This window comes from Daphnia carinata, chromosome 8 (genome assembly GCF_022539665.2).
Source record: "Daphnia carinata strain CSIRO-1 chromosome 8, CSIRO_AGI_Dcar_HiC_V3, whole genome shotgun sequence".
Lineage (NCBI taxonomy): Eukaryota > Metazoa > Arthropoda > Branchiopoda > Diplostraca > Daphniidae > Daphnia > Daphnia carinata.
This window is the reverse complement of record NC_081338.1, coordinates 2,206,299-2,227,866: the sequence shown is the minus strand read 5'-3', so window position 1 is coordinate 2,227,866 and position 21,568 is coordinate 2,206,299. Positions and strand designations below refer to the sequence as shown.

General features: G+C 38.0%; 1 protein-coding gene across 2 annotated transcripts; it reads left to right on the top strand.

The window, feature by feature from the left end:
- Window positions 1-13,494: 13,494 nt before the first annotated feature.
- On the top strand, window positions 13,495-20,954 carry LOC130703825 (transient-receptor-potential-like protein). Of its 2 annotated transcripts, XM_057525275.2 has the most exons (24): window positions 13,496-13,550; window positions 14,033-14,084; window positions 14,180-14,301; window positions 14,659-14,770; window positions 14,839-14,916; window positions 14,984-15,040; window positions 15,190-15,332; window positions 15,409-15,610; window positions 15,713-15,898; window positions 16,044-16,133; window positions 16,198-16,342; window positions 16,428-16,580; window positions 16,694-16,949; window positions 17,010-17,078; window positions 17,147-17,211; window positions 17,371-17,494; window positions 17,575-17,770; window positions 17,837-17,852; window positions 17,918-18,081; window positions 18,810-18,876; window positions 18,951-19,103; window positions 19,160-19,430; window positions 19,668-20,177; window positions 20,285-20,954. In XM_057525275.2, the coding sequence occupies exons 2-24, from the start codon at window positions 14,034-14,036 to the stop codon at window positions 20,739-20,741; spliced, it is 3,687 nt and encodes a 1,228-aa protein (XP_057381258.1). In that variant the 5' UTR covers window positions 13,496-13,550; window position 14,033; the 3' UTR covers window positions 20,742-20,954. The 2 variants fall into 2 exon arrangements, with proteins under 2 accessions (XP_057381257.1, XP_057381258.1); XM_057525274.2 differs by having other exon boundaries at window positions 13,495-13,550; window positions 17,575-17,852.
- The last annotated feature ends 614 nt before the right edge of the window (window positions 20,955-21,568 follow it).

Sequence of the window (21,568 nt, the reverse complement as noted above, 5' to 3'; positions counted from 1 at the left end):
GAAGATGCATGGTTAGGAGTAACAAGTTTAGGTAAATACTATTCCTATTAATAATTTGTAATTTAAAATTATTAATTTATTAATAACGACAATTGTTTGTTTCGCAGTTGCAGAGAAGAAAAGACTTATCGAGAAGAAGAAATCCAAATTTTATTTTAATAGTTGTTCTAAAGTTATTGGGGAGGTGGGCACTGTTATTTGTTCTTGTTGTCTAGAATGGGTTCACTGGAAATGCGGCGGTTTAAAAGATGTACCTAAAGCTAAGGATTATATTTTCAAAGTATGTATAAACACTAAGTGACGAAACAATACAAAAAGCTATTTAAAAATTCACTACATAAATTTTGCAATCGTTAAAAAGAAAAAAAATGCCCCACGGATTTTCAGTCTTGTGGTGTGTTATTGCCGATACTATATATACCTATGTTTGATAAGTAATCTTTCGGTAAAATAGGGGCAAAGTTGTTTTATTGCAACGAAATCTTTCGGTGCAATAGGGAATAAAGCCACTTATTGCAACGACAGATTTCGATACAATAGTGAAAAAAGCCCTTATGCAACGACAGATTTCGGTGCAATAGTGGAAAAGGCCCTTATTGCAACGAAAGATTTCGGTGCAATAGATTCTACCATAAAAATTAGTGTTGCCTTAAACAATACAGTAGATTTTTGTAAAATTTTGAAGTATATTGTCACACTGGACTTAACTTTGTAAATTATTTGTATTGAACTTGAATGAAAAATACAATACACAATAGAAATAAAGAGTGACTACGCTTTTTACTTGAACACAGGAACGTGAAGGGAACTAGAAAAATCCGGGAGAACAAGAGGGCTAAAAAGTATGGGCTTTTATACCATCGTGATGGAAATACGCCCCATCTCTAAGCTTACATAAATTCTAAGACTAACTATCTTTTACTAACTTATTTGCGTGTTACAGCATCTTTTCATGAGAAGCCGTACTTTTTGCAATTAAAACGTTGGTTGTCACGTCTTTTCAGAAATGATAACCACGTCAACTATTTTCCCCTCGCGACAACATATATATATAAAATGCCAAAGAAATTAAGAGTACCATTGCTAAAAAATACATTGATGGTAAGCATTTAAAACACGTATTTGAATTCCTCAATATAAAATTAAATTCTCTGTGTTGGAATTTAATTCCAGTACTTCGTATTCTGAACGCTTTATAGATTCACAATGCAAACTCACCAACATTTGTTTGTGTCATGCAATGAATCCAACGTTTGTTGCCTAGTATCGATACAAATTGCAGGTTTGTTTACTATCAAGGTTGCCACAAATTTTTTTTCAAATATTAAAAATTGTGCAAAAATTATATCTCCATTCAGGCTAGAAATTGGTACGTTTAAATCCTAAATTACTTCTTGTTCCACTTCGCCATGTATATCTCAAATCAAAATAAAATTGTATTGTTTTGGGTAGTATCGATACAAATTGAAGACGGAAATCTAATATTTGAGTCGTTTCCTTGCATTACAAAGTTTAACACAACACCCAAAAGTTGAGAAAAACATACATTTGTACCTAGATTTGAACTCGGAACTACTTTATCACAAGCGCAGTCTATACCCATAGCGCTACGACAAAACATTATTGAGAAGGAGTTTGCCGTCATAACGTTTTTGTTAATGATTATCGATGCAAACCTGATAGACTACAACCACAATCGTTTGGGCAGTGCTTGTTTTGGCCGATAGATGAGGGTTATTAGGTATCTTATCTGTAATCATATCGTTATCAAAAAGTGGGCGTAGATAATTTGTATCTAACAGAACTAGATAATCGCCAATACCATTGTCTATCAACATCTGACGGTTGATTAAAAACCGGAGCAGACAAGACAAAACCGATGTGCAATTGGTTGCTCCCTTTGCTTAGGCCATCAGGTGAGTTCCAACTATCCAATAATTCCGAAGAGCCACTTCCTTATAATAAAAACGACGAAACGCCCAAAGAACTTTCCCCCGGGTAAGATCGGAAGGAAAACTGTTAAGAATTGAAGTAGATAACAAGCTGCATAATTCTTTTGATACGAGGGTTCGAGAGCGTTGCCTTTGGTAGGTAGTTTGCTTTTTTTTCATCGTGGAATCCACAGTATTCTCACAAGGCGATAAAAAAGATTAGCGATGTCTATGGACCTGCGGTGGGATTGTATATGAGGCCCAACCAAGCAATAATTTCTGGTTGCAGTCACGAAGCTATAAAAGAGGCGTTGCTTAATGGCGACCTTACCGGTCGACCCGAGAAAGCTATCATGATGGCTAGAACATTTGGAGAAAGACTGGGTAAATTTGTTTCCTTAACCTCAAATGCCGCAAGAAGATGGTTCCTTTCGATGATAAATTGGATTACATGGATTATGTTCGCCATGGGCCAATTTTGGCAGAAACAGCGCCGATTCACTTTGAGACACCTCAGAGATTTGGGATTCGGCAAAACTTCTATTGAAAACCAGATGATGCGTGAGGTAGAAGACCTAATAGAAGAAATAGAAAACAAAAGTCGATCAGATCCGGAAAGAATTGTCGATTTGAAAGGCGTGTTTCAAGTGGCGGTAATAAATATCCTATGGGTTATCACAGCAGGTGTGTATATTACTATTGGTTGTTCTCTGAATAATTTTTTGTTTAAGCCTCCGAATTGTCCTCTTTTTCTTCAGGCGAACGTTTTAAGCGTTCAGCTAATTTGAATAAATAATTGACGCGCTTTGAACTTCAACTTCTTAACTTATTAACACAACTTTCAAAAACGACTGTCCTGATTAATTGAGAGAGCAACACAAAAACGGCTGAGAGATTAGACCACAAATTGTTATTGCTACCATCACCAACAGGCAATGGCGATTACGCAACACTAAATATAGTTCTTTAGATGTACTTGTTAATTTTGTCACGAAATGACCTCGAAAACAACGCAAAATTGATATTCTTAGTTTAAACCTTGATCAATTTGACTAAAAAGGCGCGTTCGAGGGGTATAAACGTGGGATGGTTCATTAAGATAAGATTATCCTTAAGCTAAACACCAGGTAATGTAAAAAGAAGAAAAGAGTGTCCGGGGATAATCCTACATGGCGAAGATGTGGAATGCGAGTGATTTCGGCATGAAGGATAGTCCCCGCATGTCATACTACCCCGCCATATCTTTGCTACTTGGTCGTTAGCTTTAGTTTACCCCTTCTAATTATCCAATAAAATGAGTAGTTACCGTGTTTCGAAAAGATTTCACGACCCCCGTGGTTTCGTTTAGAATTCTTCTCCTTCGGCTACTAAATCGATTCTCCTACCTGCTCTTCCTCGATCATGATTTCTTTACCACCTGCGTCATTTTTCGTCATTACCTTTAACCAGAGGTCGCTTCCTTTATCGTAAATCTCTGTTTTTAATTACTTGTACGATATGGTGATTTAGTTAACAGGAAGCTTGCTGGATGCCAGGCATTGATAGGTGGCGCTGCAGGTATGTTCGGGCTGAATCGGCTGGGCCGACTGCTGAATTTATTGGGGTCTGATCTTTTGGACGACCCTGACGTGTCGTGAATGTGGCCAGGCAGGCTAAGGTAAAGACCGAATTACTGCGCTTTCCCAAGCTGAAGCAACTCAGCCTGATTTAACTGCTGTTGTTCCGATGACTCGTGCTTGAGAAACTCTTGATGTTTTTGGTAGTCCCTATTAACTTGGATATTTGTAGCTGTTACGGCTCCCTCTCTTGTCAGATACCTGATGGCAACTGAATAGTAATCCGTGTCAAATCGAGATAGTTTCTGATCAATGGTGACTCCTAGGAGTAAGGGGTTACTGGTCGTCTCCCGTTGTGGTTTAGGAGAACATGGCCTCTCAGCAAAATTAATTTGGCTAATGAAAACCCCATACCTTTGGATGCTGTCTAAATACTACAACGGAGGTTAGACAAAACCTTTCTAAAAATTACGTTGAACTGTAATAGTTTGAACTTCCGAATTTATTGCCCAGGAGTTAGGGTACGTTGCGTGCTCATGCTGGTGACTTCAGGACTCTGCTTTATGGGATTCTGGCTAGGGAAAGTGTTAGAAAATTTAAACGCAGTCTTAATAAACTACACTTATTTTTATTATTTTGCCGATTATTCACGAAAACGTGGCATTTCAGCGCTGTGCCTCCTGATTTCACATCAAAAAAATTTTTTTAATAACTTTTCCAAACTCTAATTTATATCAGTACTCGAAGGATCATGAAAGTAACTGCATTATTACACTTCAGTATGTCCTATTTACTTTAAAGAGATGTTGCAGGATAATGACTGGCAATGATTCAACCACGTTTTAGCGCTACAATAAAATACGTCTGCTTGTGTGCTATGGAAATTTCGCGACGTTAGTTGACGAGATCGGTCCACAAGAAGAAGCTACTAGATAGTGCCGTCTGGTGGTTTCACCCCCAAATCTGTGAAAAGCTTAGGACTCTTGACAGTATGCCACAGTTAGCTTAGCCACCGTTAACGGACCTCGCAATACGGCACACTTTACAAGACACGGATGTTTTACTTTATCAGTTGTCTACCGTTGGCATTTTAAAATTCCTCAGGTTGGACCCTTATACCAATCGATTATCTTAACCGTTTCTGTAAACTACATTCGCAAGTATGAAAAAATCTGAAAAAAATGAAATTGATGTGGTGCTTCCTGTCGTATTAAGGATCACAAAAATATTGCGGAAATTACGATTTCTTCTTGCGAGCGCCAACCGGATAGCCAACAGGTAGTAAGACCATAGCGTACTTTCAGAATAACGTCCTACTTTGAGCACTAGATGGCATTTGAAAGGGAGGTTGATAATTTACAGACGGGCATTTGCTTTGTAGCAGTCTTTTCCTCCTTGCCTTTTAAAGCAACATAGACTATGCATCTGATTGCAGAAATCCTCTACATATAATGATCAGCAACACGAAGAGTCCATTTGTCTCGTTTGTTCCCTTTTGTTCTCTCTACCTGTCATCTGCTTCCGAGCAGAAATAGTAGAAGACCCATTAAATCGTTGAAAAATCTAAGGTACTTCGATTCTGCGTTTTCCACGTACGCTGTGGTATGCTCGTGGTAGGTTTATATTCATCTTTAAACATGTAATTGCTTACATGAGCCATTGTTTTGCCATAAGACGTTAGCAATTGTACCGAACACTACACTGAAGTCTGGAAAACAACGGGTGTTCTCCGAAAGATCAGATAAGATGGAAACGATGAGGTCGTCGGATTAATCTCTATTTCCGGCAACAGCCCAATCAAGCCTTGTTAATAACAAAGATTCGCCAGTCTAGTTACTTTGGGTTTAAGGCTAAATTGGTTACATGGCTTCCAGACGTCGGCCTCATAATTAAATTTTCCAGTCATTAGATTCACAAAATGAACTTTAAAATAATTCAACATATGATTTCGGGAAATCGATCAAACGATTCGAAGCAAGTAAGTAATAGTAAGCTTTAAATTTTACCGGCTACGTTAACAAATTAATAGCCAGACAGGCAGGATCACGACGGACAGTTGGGTCATGAAGTACACCAGGTTTACTTCGTGGTTGAGTGTTCTTCCTAGTTGGGTGATACAGAATGCCTGGGGTGCCATAACTCTGGACTCTTTCGGCCAAACCATGTTGCTTACGAGTTGACAATTTTTATTGGCTTACCTCGTACGATGAAACACTCTGCCATTCATTAACGTCAAAAAATACGAATTAAGCTAGCGATAGTTACCTTCACTTATCCTAAGCTGCCATTTGCCATCGCCTCGTGAATGGCTATAGTGTGCAATGATAAGGGATCAAAATTGCCCTTTCGACAGGTCGACTGCAGTGAAATACAGCACCGTTCTACAGCTTCTGTAATTCGTGACCAGAAAGCACCTGATCAGGTAGACTTGATCAGCACCTGATGACGACTATGGTGCCAAAGACTTGTAAGGAAATGAGAGGGACCCGTGCACTTGATCATCCTGCTGGAGAAAAGCGCATGTACAGAAGGTGCTGTTATCGTCTACTAACAACACAAAATGAACAACAAAAAGCTGAATGTAATACTTACCCAGACAACTATAACTTTTGGTCTGGTAGGCGTAGAGTACAATGGAAAATCTCGATTTTGTCGTTGCTTTCTTGACACTACTAGCACCTCCTGTCCACCATCTTGTACATTTAGTTTTAGCAGCCTGTTAAAAAACAGACGGCTTACATCATTTAATATGCTTCCTGCGCTGAAGCAGAGCCTTTCTGATTCAACCAGGGCGAAAAATCCCTTGCAAAACGGCCACGAACAGGCACAGGCGTTACGGCTATTACGATCAGTCCGATATGACGAGTTCTTTGACAAAATGTTTAGTGGGATCTTCAGCTTTGGCTTTTGTCTAACGCAGATGCGTGTCGTACAAAGAAATGGCATTGTCAGGTGCACTCACTCTTCGCAATTTTGTGTTGCATAACCTAGAATGAGGCTTGAGCCTTGTTCAACGTGTCAAAGACGTTGATGTTCGTTTAAATAGTTGCATTCCTTTCCCAACAAAAGTGGCGTAGTTGGATGAAAGACTACATACTTCTTTTCTTTTCCGTGTATTCTTCCGGATAGTTTGCTGAACAAAAAAAAAGCAATAATAATAACAAGTAAGGTAAAAGAGCGAATTGGGACACAGGCCCGGTTCCTGCTAATTTGGGACAAAAAACATACATTTCGTCGCATCACGAATGGTATATTGATAGGGGTTCTATTGGGACATCTTATAGGCGAATTATAAACTAAAAGGGGGGTTACGCAATTTATCAAAAGGGCAAAATTTAAAACATAACAATATTCGAGAAAACGGTAATTGAAATCTGTGCGTTTTGCTTGCGGGCGAAAAACCTAAACAGCGTACGATTTGTTAGCTGACACCTGGACGGCACAGGAAATTTCTAAGGTAAAATTGAAGAAACCCATTAAATAATTATATCAAACAGTAGAGCAAGTTAAGTTCTACAGATTAAGTACAAGTCTGTCCCATTAAATGCTAGTATTATTCTAATATTACAAACCAGAAAAAACCCCATTCCTGCTAATTTGGGACAGCCGACGCTAATTTAGGACACAGATATTTTCGAAAAAAAAAAAAAAAAACTTTTTTTCAATATTTTTACATCAATCGACGCAGAATTCAAAAATAAATCGATTGATGTAGGATATTTATCCGTTTTTTGAATCATTTTCATAGAAATAACGCAAAAATACTTTAGGGACTTAGAATCTAGTCTGGGTTCATCCACGCAGCTTTTTTAAAAAATTAATTTACATTCTTTCATTTTTTTTTTCGTAACTTCAAAGCCAATAACCTTTTTATATTTTTAAAGGTAATTCCGTATTTTTTATTTCATTTTACCAGTGACTAAACGAGAAATTTTTCGGAAACTGTTGTCCCTTATTGGGACACAAGTTTATTTGTAGTTTTTTTCAGAAATTTCAGTGGTTTTTTACGCTTTTCATGTTTCTTTTACTTGTCGTAGAAGAAATTTGTTAATAAGTCATTGGTTTTAAGTAAAAATTAAAAAAAAACTGTTTTGTTGTTCTCGTCATAGCCCCATTTGATTGTGCTTTAAGCGAAAGCGCTAATTCTGGACACTGTTTTCGAAGGGCGTGGGGTGGCGGTAATTTTCATTTTTTATCTTACGACATGGCACAGTGGATGAATGCCTGGATGGTGAGACGGAGGTCTGAGGTTCAATTCTCAGCAGCTCAAATATAATCTTGTGTTTAATTAATACATTCGATGTATTTATAGGGACGATAGACGATATCTGCCTATCATGTCAAATAAAATCCCCAAAAAGTAATATTTTTGTCTGCATTTTGGGTTAACATTTAAATAGTATTTATAAATAGAAGTTTTATCATCAGAAGTTTGGTAGCTCAGAGGTAAAGCATTAGACTCATGATAATAAGGACTGCAGTTCAATGCCAGATAGAAGTTAAAACTGAATAGCTATTTTGCAGAACGCTAGGAAACTATCATACAGCAGTAAACATATAGTGACGAAGTAAAAAATTCTTAATGAGTTTTCTTTTTTCTGCAATTTTTCTTACAAACTGCGATTCAACAATATCGCACGAAATGTGAAAAAATCAAGAATGATGTAAAACAACAACGAAAAACAACAACAGCCATGTAGGGAAAATTTATATGAATCTATTAATCGCAATGTTTGTTGATATTGCGTTAGTTGAATATGTCTTTAGTGATTTCAAAATTTCTCACACATAGGGAAAAATTGCAAATCGATTTAATTGAACTTTGCATGTTGTGCACTGTCGGTATAGAACCATACCATTTGGTGTTAGCAATCCAACGTCTTACCACTACGCCATGGCTAATAAATTTTATTGAAAAGCATAATATGTCACTTAGTATGTAGTCTGCTGTCCCAAATTAGCGTCACGGGGGCTTATGTAAAAAACATAAGAATTGCAATGACTAATTAGATTAATATTATCACATGATTTTCATGATAAATTCAACTGCCATGTAGAGGAAAGTTTATCGATTCTATTGATACCAGTGTTTGTTGATATTGCGTTAGCTCAAGGCGTCATTGAAGATTTAAAAGAATCTCACAAAATGTGATAAAAAGTGAAAAATTTAGGCAAAAGTAAATTTTGATTTTCTACAACTGGAGTTGAACCATGATTCTTCAGGTTGGCAATCCAACGTCTTACGACTATGCCACCCTTGACATATTGTAACAGAAAACTATAACAAGTCATTTAGTATGTAGTGTGCTGTCCCAAATTAGCGTCATGGGAGCTTATGCAAAAAACACAAGACTTGCAATCACCGATTAGATGAATATTATAACATGATTTTCACAAAATATTCGACAACCATGGAGAGAAAACTTCAACGAATCCATTGATCCTAATATTTTTATATTGTGTTAGTGTAAGGTATCTTAAGTGATTTAAAAATATCTCACAAAAAATGGGAAAATGGGAAAATTCAAAAAATGAAATAGTAGTGACTGGTCAGTATAGAACCACGATCCTATTGGTTAGCAATCCAACGTCTTACGACTATGCCATCTTGAATTAAACATTTTTCAAAAGCATAATATGTCATCTAGTATGTAGTCTGCTGTCCCAAATTAGCGTCACGGGAGCTTATGTAAAACACATAAGAATTGCAATCATCGATTAGATGCATATTTTTACATGATTTTCATATGACATTCAATAGCCATGTAGAGAAAACTTAAACGAATCAATCGATCCTAATATTGTTGATATTGCAGTGGTGTAAGGTATCTTAAGTGATTTTAAAAAATCTAACAAGAACGGGGAAAATGAGGAAAGGAGGATTAAAAAATTTAAAACAATGACTTTACAGTATAGAACCATTAACCTTTTCGTCTGGCAATCGAACATCTTACGACTATGCCATGGTTCACACAAAGAAGTTCAAAAGCATAACATGTCTTTCTGTATGTAGTCTGCTGTCCCAAATTAGCGTCACGGGAGCTTATGGAAAATAGATAAGAATTACAATCAGCCATTAGATAAGTATTCTCACATGATTTTCATAAAATATTTAACAGCCATGTAAAGGAAACTTAAACGAATCTATTGATACCAGTATTGATGATATTGCTTTAGTATAAGGTGTACTAAGTGATTTCAAAATATCTCACCAAATTGTAAAAAATTACAAAATAGAGAAAAAAAATATATACATAGTTCCCATAGAGTATAGATCCGTCAGCCTTTAGGTTGGCAATCCAACATCGTACGGTCATGCCATGCTGAATAAAAATTTCTGGAAAAGCATAACATGTGTCATCATCACATGTGTAAAACGTAGTCTGCTGTCCCAAATTAGTGTCATGGGAGCTTATGTAAAAAACATAAGAATTGCGATCACTGATTAGATAAATATTGTGACATGATTTTCACAAAATATTCAACATCCATGCAGAGAAAACTAAAACAAATCAATTGGCACCAATATTATTGATATATCTTTAGTTTAAGGTGTTCTTAGTGATTTCAAAAATATCTCACCAAATAGGAAAATTTCAAAAACGAGAATAAAAAAATTAAATGTGGTGCCAATGCGGTATAGATCCATCAACCTTTATGTCAGTAACCCACCGTCGTACAGCTAAGCCATTGTTAACACAACTTGACAGAAAAGCCTAGCATGTCATTTAGTATGTAGTCTGCTGTCCCAAATTAGCGTCATGGGGGCTTATGTGAAAACATAAAGATTGCAATTACCGACTAGATGCATATTTTCACATGATTTTCATAAAATATTCAACAGCCATGTAGAGAAAACTTAAACGAATCTATTGATCCTAATTTTATTGATATTGAAGTAGTGTGAGGTATTTTTAGTGATTTCAAAATATCTCACAAAAAAGGGAAAAATAAGGTAATGAGGAAGACGAAAATTGAAAATAGTGTGTTGCCAGTATAGAACCATTGTCCTTCAGGGTGGCAATCGAACGTCTTACGACTACGGCATGGTTAACAAAATGTGGTTAAAAAGCATAAAATATCTTTTTGTATGTAGTCTGCTGTCCCAAATTAGCGTCATGGGGCCTTATGTGAACAACATAAAAATTGCAATCACCGATTAGATGGATATTTCCATATGATTTCTATAAAATATTCAATAGCCATGTAGAGAAAACTTAAACGAATCTATTGATCCTAATATTATTGATATTGTAGAGGTGTGAGGTATCTTTAGTGATTTTAAAAAAATCTCGCAAAAAAAGGAAAATGAGCAATTAGGAAAACGAAACTTAAAAATAGTGCGTGACAGTATCGAACCACTAACCTTTGGAATCGCAATCGAACGTCTTACGACTATGCCACGGTTAATAAAGTATTGTTAAAAAGTATAACATGTGTTTTTGTATGTAGTCTGCTGTCCCAAATTAGCGTCATGGGGCCTTATGGGAAAAATATAAAAATTGCAATTACCAATTAGATGCATATTTTCACATGATTTTCATAAAATATTCAACAGCCATGTAGAGAAAACTTAAACGTATCTAATGATTATAATATTATTGATATTTTTGTAGTGCGATGTATCGTTAGTGACTTTTAAAATATCTCAAAAAAAAGAAAAAATGAGGAAAATGAAACTTAAAAATAGTTTGTGGACAGCATAGAACCATTATCCTTCAGAGTGGCAATCGAACGTCTTACGACTATGCCACGGTTAACGAAATATAATCAAAAAGCATAACGTGTCGTTTTGTTTGTAGTCTGCTGTCCCAAATTAGCGTCATGGGGCCTTATGTGAAAAACATAAAAATTGCAAATACCGATTAGATGCATATTTTCACATGATTTTCATAAAATATTTAACAGCCATGTAGAGAAAGCTTAAACGTATCTATTGATCCTAATATTATTGATATTGTAGTAGTGTGAGGTATTTTTAGTGATTTCAAAATATCTCACAAAAAAGGGAAAAATGAGGAAATGGGGAAAACGAAACTTACAAATAGTGCCTTGACAGTATATAACCACTAACCTTTACGGTGGCAATCGAACATCTTACGACTCTGCCATGGTTCACAGAAAATAACTAAAATGCTTAACATGTCTTTTTTTATGTAGTCTGCTGTCCCAAATTAGCGTCACGGGGGCTTATGTAAAAAATATAAGAATTTAAATCATTGGTTAGATGAATATTGTCATATGATTTTCATAAAATATTTAACAGCCCTGTGGAGAACATTTAAACGAATCTATTAATACCAAGATTTGTTGATATTGCGTTTGTTTAAAGTGTCTTTGGCGATTGTATAAAATCTCACAAAATAAGATTAAAAATTACAAGTAATAAAAAAACATTTTCACAAGAGCCCTAACTGGTATTGAACCACCAACCTTCGAGTTGGTGTTCTAACACCGTACGACTAAGCCACTGTTGATTGATAATAGAAACACAACCTACCAACGTTATTTAGTTTATTGTCTGATGTCCCAAATTAGTGCCATGGGAGCTTATGTAAAAAATATGAAAATTGCCATCACAGGTTAGATGAATATTGTAAGCTGGCTAAGGTGATGAAGTTTCTGATTTATAACCGGAATTTAGGCGAACCCAGGGAAGTAATAATAATTGGAAAAATGTTAGCTTTGGATGATTAAAATGAATTAACAATCTCTCTTGAAAAAAAAAATTTCGTATGGTTAAAAAGAGTGAGCTGAAATATATAAGCAAAGAAATACAATCAGTCACTATGTAGGGTTGAACAACCGACTTTCAAACTTGCACGCCAAAGCCTTATGACTGTGCTATGAACGTTTTGTAATTTTTGGTATACAACTTATACAAATCAATATAGTCTGCTGTCCAGATTTAGCGTCATGGGAACTTATGGGAAAATAGACTAAAATCAGTCAGCAATTAAATGAATAGTATATGTCTATGTTAGTAACAAATTTTAACGCATTGTTACGAAACAGTCGACGAACATTCTTACGGCGATATTTGGTAGGATAGGGCAAGTTAAAAACAATTTTTTTCGGTTTAAAATTTCGGACATTACGGCGTGTTTACGGGAAGTGCTTATGCTTTTTTCTCGAAAATTTGAATCACATTTATTTTTTCGTTTTTACCGTGGAACCTATAACCTATTGGCTACTTAAAGAGCGAAGTGTTTAATACAATTTTAAAAATCCATATTTTATGTTTTTGGGGTGAATTTCAATTGCAAGTTACCAGGCCTGAAAAATGAAGTATCGTTTTGACAGCTCATTGTTTTGGTTGTTGAAACATAAATTTCGCAATATTTTTCTATTGCACCCCCTTCGGTGTCTTAAGCTATTCGATTCAGAATTAAAAACTGAATCGAATGAATAAATTAGTTTTTAAAAATAAGAATGTCCAGAATTAGTAGAAATGTCCAATGAATTAGGGTTTTTGTCCGAAATTAGCAGATCGGCTTTACACGCATTCCCCATAAGAAAGGCTGTTAGCCCAAACGCTGTCCCAATTCGCTCTTTTACCTTATACCTTTCTTCCGCGTGAATCACAGTAAATACTTGCGAGAAAATCGATCAATAAAACCAATATATTTGCGTGACAGCCTTTTGTTTGTAAATACGCCATTATGTTCGCTGCTCATGATGTGCGCCTTTTGGAGCGACTGCGTGTGTATAGCGTACCGCATGCAGCGGATGACACTGGATTTTTGCCGGAGGTGTACGAAACCAGGAAATGAAAATCGGATGAATAGGCCCTGTTTCACGTAGACGGCACTAGCTTAACGATCGTAATTTAATTAGTCGGAACAAAAGAATCCTGACAAAACATGTGATGGAACAGGGAGGGGGGGGGGGAGGTACTATAAATCCCAGTCGAATAACTTCATTCCCATCTTGTTCCATCACGTGTCAGCGTAGTAATCTTATTGTTTGATTTTTAAATACCCAAGGTTACTGACAGTACATCGTTCTATAAGAAGTCAAAACATTACGTCCTCCAACCCAGTGAGAATTTTTCCGCCCAAAAGTGAGCATCACATTTTTTTCACACATAATAGATTGTGTTTAGTTCACCGTCATGTTAAGAATTTTAGCTGCTACGCTTTAGACAACGAAAAAGCACAAGTGTTCTCGGGATCGACACAGTTTTGTTTAGACCTATATTTTAATAAGACCTTCGTATCCAAAGTCAATCTGTAAAACAAGAGGCAGTGAGAACACAACCGGAAGCTTTCGGATTCTGCATCTATAGCAAACAAAATTAAATCTTAATTTATTTGTTTTTCAAGTGAAAATAAAATTTGGGCCTGTTTCTTTTTTCCCATCATAGCGATCGATAGTAAGAATTTAGAACGAAGAGCTTGTTTAAACACTTGTACAGTCACGTTTTCTGAAGTCAACTGGCAAACATAGATAGCTCGATGATAGCTAATTAAGCAGCCTATTATTAGCAATTTTAATTTTTTTACATTGTTTGCTTTCGTTAATGTGGTTATTTTATTCTAACAGAATGGAGAAACCTCCTAACGACATGGTTCCGCAGTTCGACAGTGTTGAAGAGGTTTCTGATTTCATTATTTATTGTTTATTCGTTTTAAAATGTTAAAATTCAAACACACAACATCTTTAATGATACAATTCTTTCGATTTTAACAGGGATGCATCCGTACGGAAAGCTTTCGCGATCTCAAGATGCCGATCCTTCCGAAGTCGTTAACCCTTGAAGAAAAAAAGTTCTTACTGGCAGTCGAACGAGGGGATTTGGCAACAGTTAAAAGGTTCGTTTCCCACAGGTTTTGCCTATTCGAGCATTTCCCTGTGCCCTTTCAAAAGACTCCTAGGAACCCTACATTCTGGTGTAGGGAAAGCTCTGGAACGAACCCTCAAAGATGCTAACCCCAGCACTTTCGTAGGTACAATTCGAAAATGGACAAGCGCTATAGCTATAAAATTTCATTCTGATGTGGAACTGATGACGTACGCAGATGAGAAAAACATCTATTATTATTAGACTTATTCAAGTAACCATCACCAATAGCATGTCATCTTCTAATTTCGTCGCTGTATTCTTACTGGATACACGTTGGCGGATGTATTTGAACTCTAGTAATGTGTGTACGTCCCTCGCGTAACAGAATAATCCACCGTGTTAAGCGAGGATTTTATGGGAATTCCATTAACCTGGATTGCATGGACCCACTAGGAAGAGGTGCCCTGCTAATGGCGATCGATAACGAAAATCTGCAGGTTACATTCCTTTTAAAGATTTGTTTGTTCATCCACATAAGCTGAAAAGCATCGTTTTATAAAAAAAGATGGTAGAATTGCTCGTCGTGATGGGAGTCGCCACCCGAGATGCATTGCTTCATGCTATCGATAAGGAGTTTGTTGAGGTAAAACAACTTAACACAACGGAAGCTTGAAATCCCAATAACTTCGGAGTTTTGTTTCATTTCTCAGGCAGTGGAACTTCTTCTGGAACACGAGGAGCTCATCCATAAGGAAGGAGAACCCTACGTAGGCTACAGTTTTTTATAACTCATCATTGACACTAAGCTTTTTCTTCTAATAAATCGTATAGTCCACATGTGTGCAAATATAGTGCGAACAGTCTAAATCTTGAAGTGGTTACAAACCTGACATTTTTCTGATTGGAATGTAAACAGAGCTGGGAGAACGTGGATCGCACGACCTCCTCATTCACCCCTGATATAACACCGCTGATTCTGGCGGCGCATCGTAACAATTACGAGATTCTCAAGATATTACTGGATCGTGGGGCAACTGTACCTATTCCGCACGACGTTCAGTAATAACTACCTTTACCGAATTGCAACTTTTTTTTTTTTGCTTCGAATTGCGACTAATTCGCTCCATCAAACCAGGTGCGGTTGCAGCGATTGTATCCGAGGAGTGCTGGAAGATTCGTTGCGCCATTCCATGTCGAGAATCAACGCATACCGTGCTCTGTCGAGTCCTTCGTTGATTGCTCTGTCGTCTAACGATCCTATTCTAAGCGCGTTCGAACTTAGCGGCGAACTGAAGAGATTGGCTTACATGGAGACAGAATTTCGTCAGGAATATATGGTAAGAGTGCAAGCGCAATAGACAGGTCATCTTTTTAGACGATTATGAACTAGTAACGTGTTCATCTAGAGTCATAAAAATGCGTGTTAAAATTGATGACAGGACTTAAGGCGTCAGTGCCAACAGTTTGCTTGCGATTTATTGAGCCACACGCGCAGCTCCAGCGAATTGGCGTTTCTCTTGAATCACGATCCCAGCAACACTGCGCGTCGTAGTTCATCAACCGACGATTACCAAGAGTTGAAACTAACACGACTCGAATTGGCAATCGAGCAAAAACAAAAAAAGGTATTTGGTCGCAACAATAAGTTTTGTTATGTTGTCTCGAGAGCAATGACGCAATACGGTCGTTATACGCTCTTCGACTATACGAACAAAGTTGGTTTACGTAATCTTCCGGTAACACCACTAAATCCCAAAACTTTTTGCGTAGTTTGTTGCCCATCCGAATATCCAACAGCTGCTCGCTGCCATTTGGTATGAGGGTTTGCCCGGTTTTCGTCGCAAATCTGCTTTAGACAAGGTGATTTGCATGGACCATAATTTTTATCCTAAAATGCTCATAAAGTTCTCTTATGTTCAAATAGGTGGCCGAAATAACTCTAGTCGCTCTACTTTTCCCTCTCTATTGCGGGTTGTATATGATTGCTCCACTATCCTCTTATGCGCAGCTGATGCAGAAACCTTTCATGAAATTCTTAATCCATGCCTCTTCCTACCTCTTTTTTCTCTGTAAGTATCTACGAACGAAACCATAACGAACAATTTTCAAGGGGCATTGATCACTGTCATGTTATTAATTAACGCGTTTCAAAAGTTCTGCTGATTTTGGTATCACAACGATTTGACGTGCTGGTCATTCAACTTCTTGGAACGGAGGCGATGCGTAGAGACCTGGAGGATCAACTGAGACGACAGCGAGGCAATGGGCCCACATTTCTCGAATGTTTTGTCGCAGTTTACGTCTTGGGTGAGAGTTTGCATGTTTTTTACAACAAAATTTCACAGTGTTATTCGCGTAGATATTAGATTTGACCGGGTTCGCGTAGATTACAGTTTTATCGCTTTAATTTTCAAAATTAGGATACGTCTACGAAGAGATTTACGAAATGTGGAAAACTGGTGTCGGGCGCTACATAAGAAACCTGTGGAACGTGATCGACGTTTGCCGTGACTTGTCATATCTTTTGGCAATGGGCCTGAGAGTGGTTGCGTATATTCAACAACAGCAGGAGATTGAAGAAAATCCAGCAGCAGCTTACATACCTCGAGAGGAATGGGATGACTTTGATCCCCAACTGGTTGCCGAAGGAGTATTCGCCATGGCAAATATTTTTAGGTAATACTTGTTACATGTCGAATGGCAATCGCACGCTTCTTGTTGACATTTTCTTTATAGCGCCCTCAAGTTGGTGCATCTCTTCTCCATTAACCCGTATCTGGGTCCTCTACAAATTTCTTTAGGACGGTGAGGCTATAGTATATTGATTCACTTCCACCTTTCGCCGTGTATTGACGCTTCTTTTCTTTGTAAAGCATGGTGATTGACATCGTCAAGTTCTTCTTCATCTACACACTGGTCTTGTTTGCCTTCGCCTGTGGTTCGTATATAAATTGCACAATTGATTTTTTTTTTAACACCCTCTTTTTTTAAAGAACTCTTATTGGGAAAACGTTCACCTTGTTAAACTTTACTCTTGTTGATTGATTTACACTGGATGAACATGCCAATCATTTGCTTCTGATGTAAACATTTTCAGGAATGAATCAGTTACTGTGGTACTTCTCGGATTTGGAGAAAAAGAAGTGTTATACATTACCCGGTGGATTGCCGGATTGGAACAAGAATCCTGATGCTTGTGCTAAATGGCGACGATTTGCTAAGTATTTCTTACAGTTTTACCGCAAAATACTACAAAGAAAACGCTCTAATCGTTGCCCAACGTCTCTTTGCGTCAATCCAGTTTGTTCGAGTCTTCGCAATCTCTGTTTTGGGCCAGTTTTGGCTTAGTAGACTTGGGCAACTTTGAATTGGCCGGTGTCAAGAGTTACACCCGTTTCTGGGGCATGTTGATTTTCGGAGCTTACTCCGTAATCAACGTGGTGGTGTTGTTGAATCTCCTCATCGCCATGATGTCTAATTCTTACTCGCTGATCACGGTATGTTCATTATGTAATATTGCTATACTCGTGTGCCCTACAATTCTTTTGTTCTTTTATTTCCAGGAACACTCAGACACAGGTAAATGAGCACGTAGCAAAGGGAATCAAAGGATTTTATAATATTCAGATCCGCATTACATTTAGAATGGAAATTCGCTCGTTCAAAATTATGGATGAGCTACTTCGACGCAACTGGCCACACACTTCCTCCGCCATTCAACCTTTTACCAACTCCCAAGAAGATAATGCGACTCTTCTGTCGTAAATCGAACGCATCGAACCCCAAGCTTCGCCGTACTTCGACGAAGGTAAGTGTCGTAAAACATCAGAATATATGCATAGAGGTACTAACAGCTAGCTAGCGTGATGCAAATCGTATTAATTACTTCCTCTTGCTTTCGAAGACTGGTCCGGGGTTATCCATTATCGTTTGCCTCAAGACACACAGAACGAAAGCGTAACTTCATTGGGTTTGTGCAATCAGCAGTATAGTGATAGATTCCAGTAGATAAAAGCAGGCGAATGTTTGGTGAGAATGTGTGAAAACTGTGCCGTATCGATGGCTGTAAAACGCCCACTAACTAGACAAAATTTGATATAGTATAACACAGATATCTTACTTGGAGAAATAAGCGCACTGAAGGAGGCGTTCATGTAGTATTTAATAAATAAAAAAAACGTGATGGAGAAAACTCTAAAAACTGCATCAAACGAAGCTGAGTTGTATCAGCTTTTAGTTCGACGACTTCACGGAGTATTAAGTGCTCGCGTCTTCTTACTGAATAAAAAACGATGCAATGCATGGGCAATGCGATGTACAGTAGTTCAACAGGTATAATCGTCCGGGAGTAGTAGGATATTGTTCTGTTAGATAACACATGTTACGTTGAGATAAAGCGCTTCTTTAAAGCACTTTACCCAACCTTTACTTGTACACACCCGGGCTCAGGCCAAGCGCAAATTAAAAAAAAAAAGATAATCGGCTAAACAATAGAAATGTTTCATAGCTGTTACCATAATGCCGTGCTTTTTTAAGGGACGACATGCATCTGAGAGGGATTACTGTTATACGGCGGTGATGCGTTCACTCGTTTGGCGCTATGGTAACGTGTTTTAAACTCAATTTAATCTGGGAACATTGGTCACAGACTTACCCCAAATAAACTTTACTATACAGTGACGGCAATGCATCGACAACAAGAAATGTCTCAAGTTACCGAAGATGATGTCAATGAGGTCAAAGGTGACATTTCAACGTTACGATTTGAACTGCTGGACGTCTTCAAGAATAATGGAATGGACATTTCATCGGCTAACAAAAACACCAAAGGTTTTATTTTGATCGATATTCTCCCTATGAGCCATTATCACGTGTGTTTCGTTTAGCTGCACTGGGTCGCAAGATGAGGATTTGGGAGCGACGATTGCTCAGAGATTTTCACGTGGTGTCCGTGGCCGGAGCGGATGAGGAAGTCGATCAAGAGTCGCCCAGCACCGATGGTATGGGAATCACGAGATCATTATCATCTGGAGGGAATGAAGCAAAGGTCAACGGTGCCGACAGATTCCGAAAATTGGCGAGCGTCGCTGTTGCCATGAATGCTGCTGGGTTAACACAAGGCATAACAGCTGGGCAAGGACGCACCATCAAACCACTGTAAGCCATTCTTTTAAAATTTCTACATCAAAAGAGATTTAGTTTCAAAGAATGTGGGATACTTGTAAGACACTGGAACGAAATGAGGAAGTAATTTGCAGTAAAATATTCAAATTTCTGTTTAAAAATGCCTTTGATAAAAGTCTAATGGGGCAGACAATTAAAAAAGAAAGAACGACCAACAGAATTTGGCATGTGCCACCAAGAATGTAACCTTTATCATCGGTATAAAAATAGGTCCCAAATTGGCCGGTCGATGAGTAACGAGTCATTCAAAAGTTCTCAGAACCTACGTAAAGCGATGGAGGAAGCGCAACGTCTAACAGTGGTGGCGCCCACGCCAGAACCCTCTCCGCAACATGGCAAGTATTCGCCGGATATGGCTCTCGTGGCCGATTCCGGGTCCAGTGTTCTACAGCTACTCCGTAGCATGTCTGAACAAGAAGATGAAGAAGAAGAAGATTGTGAAGACAACGAACAGAAGCCAAAAGAGTTTAAGTTTTTCTCAGCCAACAAAAAGGTTAATCAATTTCCAACGCCGACTGTAACCGTGTCGCAAACTTCATCATCCCATCCGGGCAAACAGAATGAAGTGAAAGGATCCTCATCAATTATGGAATCCAACTCAAAACAGCTTCGTTCCATCAAGAAAGCCCCTTCGCCTCCATTACCTGATACGAAATCAAGCAACACAGCCAGCGCTATCGAAACACCCAACAGCCAGAGCATCACTGCATTGCTAACGAAGTAAGCAATTAAAATATTAATTTTTGAAAGCGTAGCCTTCAGCTATTGCATCGCATAATCTTCTTTGTAGCCGACGCTAAAATCTCAATCATTTACAATTGCCCTAGAATGGAGACAAAGCCTCTACAGAGCAATGGCCTCTCTGAAAACAAAGTTACCGTCGAGTCAGAGGTCCAACGGCTCGATACGAACCCTACAAACGTTGGCGCAAGCGGGCCAACGCTATCAGCTGTCAACAAAGAATCGAGCGTTCCAATGACAGGACAAGACATCTCTTATGCAACAACGGTATCGAACGCGGAAGCAACTCTGACCGATGATACGCCACCTAGTAACTGCGCTAACGCTGCTACTAAATCTGTGCCCGTTACGCTTCCTAAAGAGCAGCCTCCAATCGTTATGCCAGATCCTGTTGTTGCTGATCGCAAGTTGGTCATTCAAAGTCAGAATGCGTCAGCGATGCCTAGTACTGGGGTGCAACCGAATTCACCGAATGCGGAAGAGAAAAAAAACCCTGCTGACGCAAAGACGGTCAAGCGTGAAAACAGCAAAGGCTGGTTTTAAAAGTAAAAGGATGCATTATCGATTTTTACGCAACGCTGGACGTATATTAAAATCGTTGCATATTCTATGCTTCAAGTAATTCTATATAGAGGAAACAGTGCTAACCAATTATGAGTATAACCACCCAAGTATAACGCGCTGATGCTGTGATATCGTTCTTATAAATGAACATCATATCACTGAGTCGGTCAATAAAAAGACATTAACTACAAACGAACGGTGGATTATTTAACTATATTGCACTGTACTTGCACCTGTTGCAGATCGTCGATTTTGTTTTTTTGTTTCAATTTTATCCAACGCCATTTTTTCCTTATGACTACCCTATTTTTTTTTGCTTGGTGTAACCGAGATCTGCGTGTATACTATTTTGGAAAGATACAGTTAGACTCGGTAATACTCCCCTACAATGCAGCTACCGTATGCGTCACGCAACACAACGTATATAGGCTATTGCAGCTTTCTACCAGCACTGTAGTAACCAGAAAAGAGAAAACAAAACTAAAGAAATGGCACATCTGATGTAATCCTATGGCGCCAACTAGCATTACTACTAATTGGCGCTTTTCTAACTAATAGCTGTACAAAAATAACCTACGATTTAGTTAGTATAACAAGTTTATCATAGAAACACCCTCTTCTCGGTTGGTTTAGTTACCAAGTACCTACAAATTTACTCCGAGTTCCATTATAAGACTAAATGGCATTACGACAAGATAAAGAACATTATGTATTTTTATTGGAAATCTAAGACAGAGGGGAATTCCCATAACAAAACAAAAAACAAAAAAACGATGGCTTTACGTAACTGGCCACCGGTTGAAAAT

What these genes read in the sequence shown, in the direction of transcription:
- LOC130703825 (XM_057525274.2), top strand. Translation starts at nt 14,034, where the DNA reads ATGGAGAAACCTCCTAACGACATGGTTCCGCAGTTCGACAGTGTTGAA. An exon ending in AGTTCGACAGTGTTGAAGAG is followed by an intron (nt 14,085 to 14,179) that starts GTTTCTGATTTC and finishes CGATTTTAACAG; the next exon opens with GGATGCATCCGTACGGAAAG. An exon ending in TCGATAACGAAAATCTGCAG is followed by an intron (nt 14,771 to 14,838) that starts GTTACATTCCTT and finishes TTATAAAAAAAG; the next exon opens with ATGGTAGAATTGCTCGTCGT.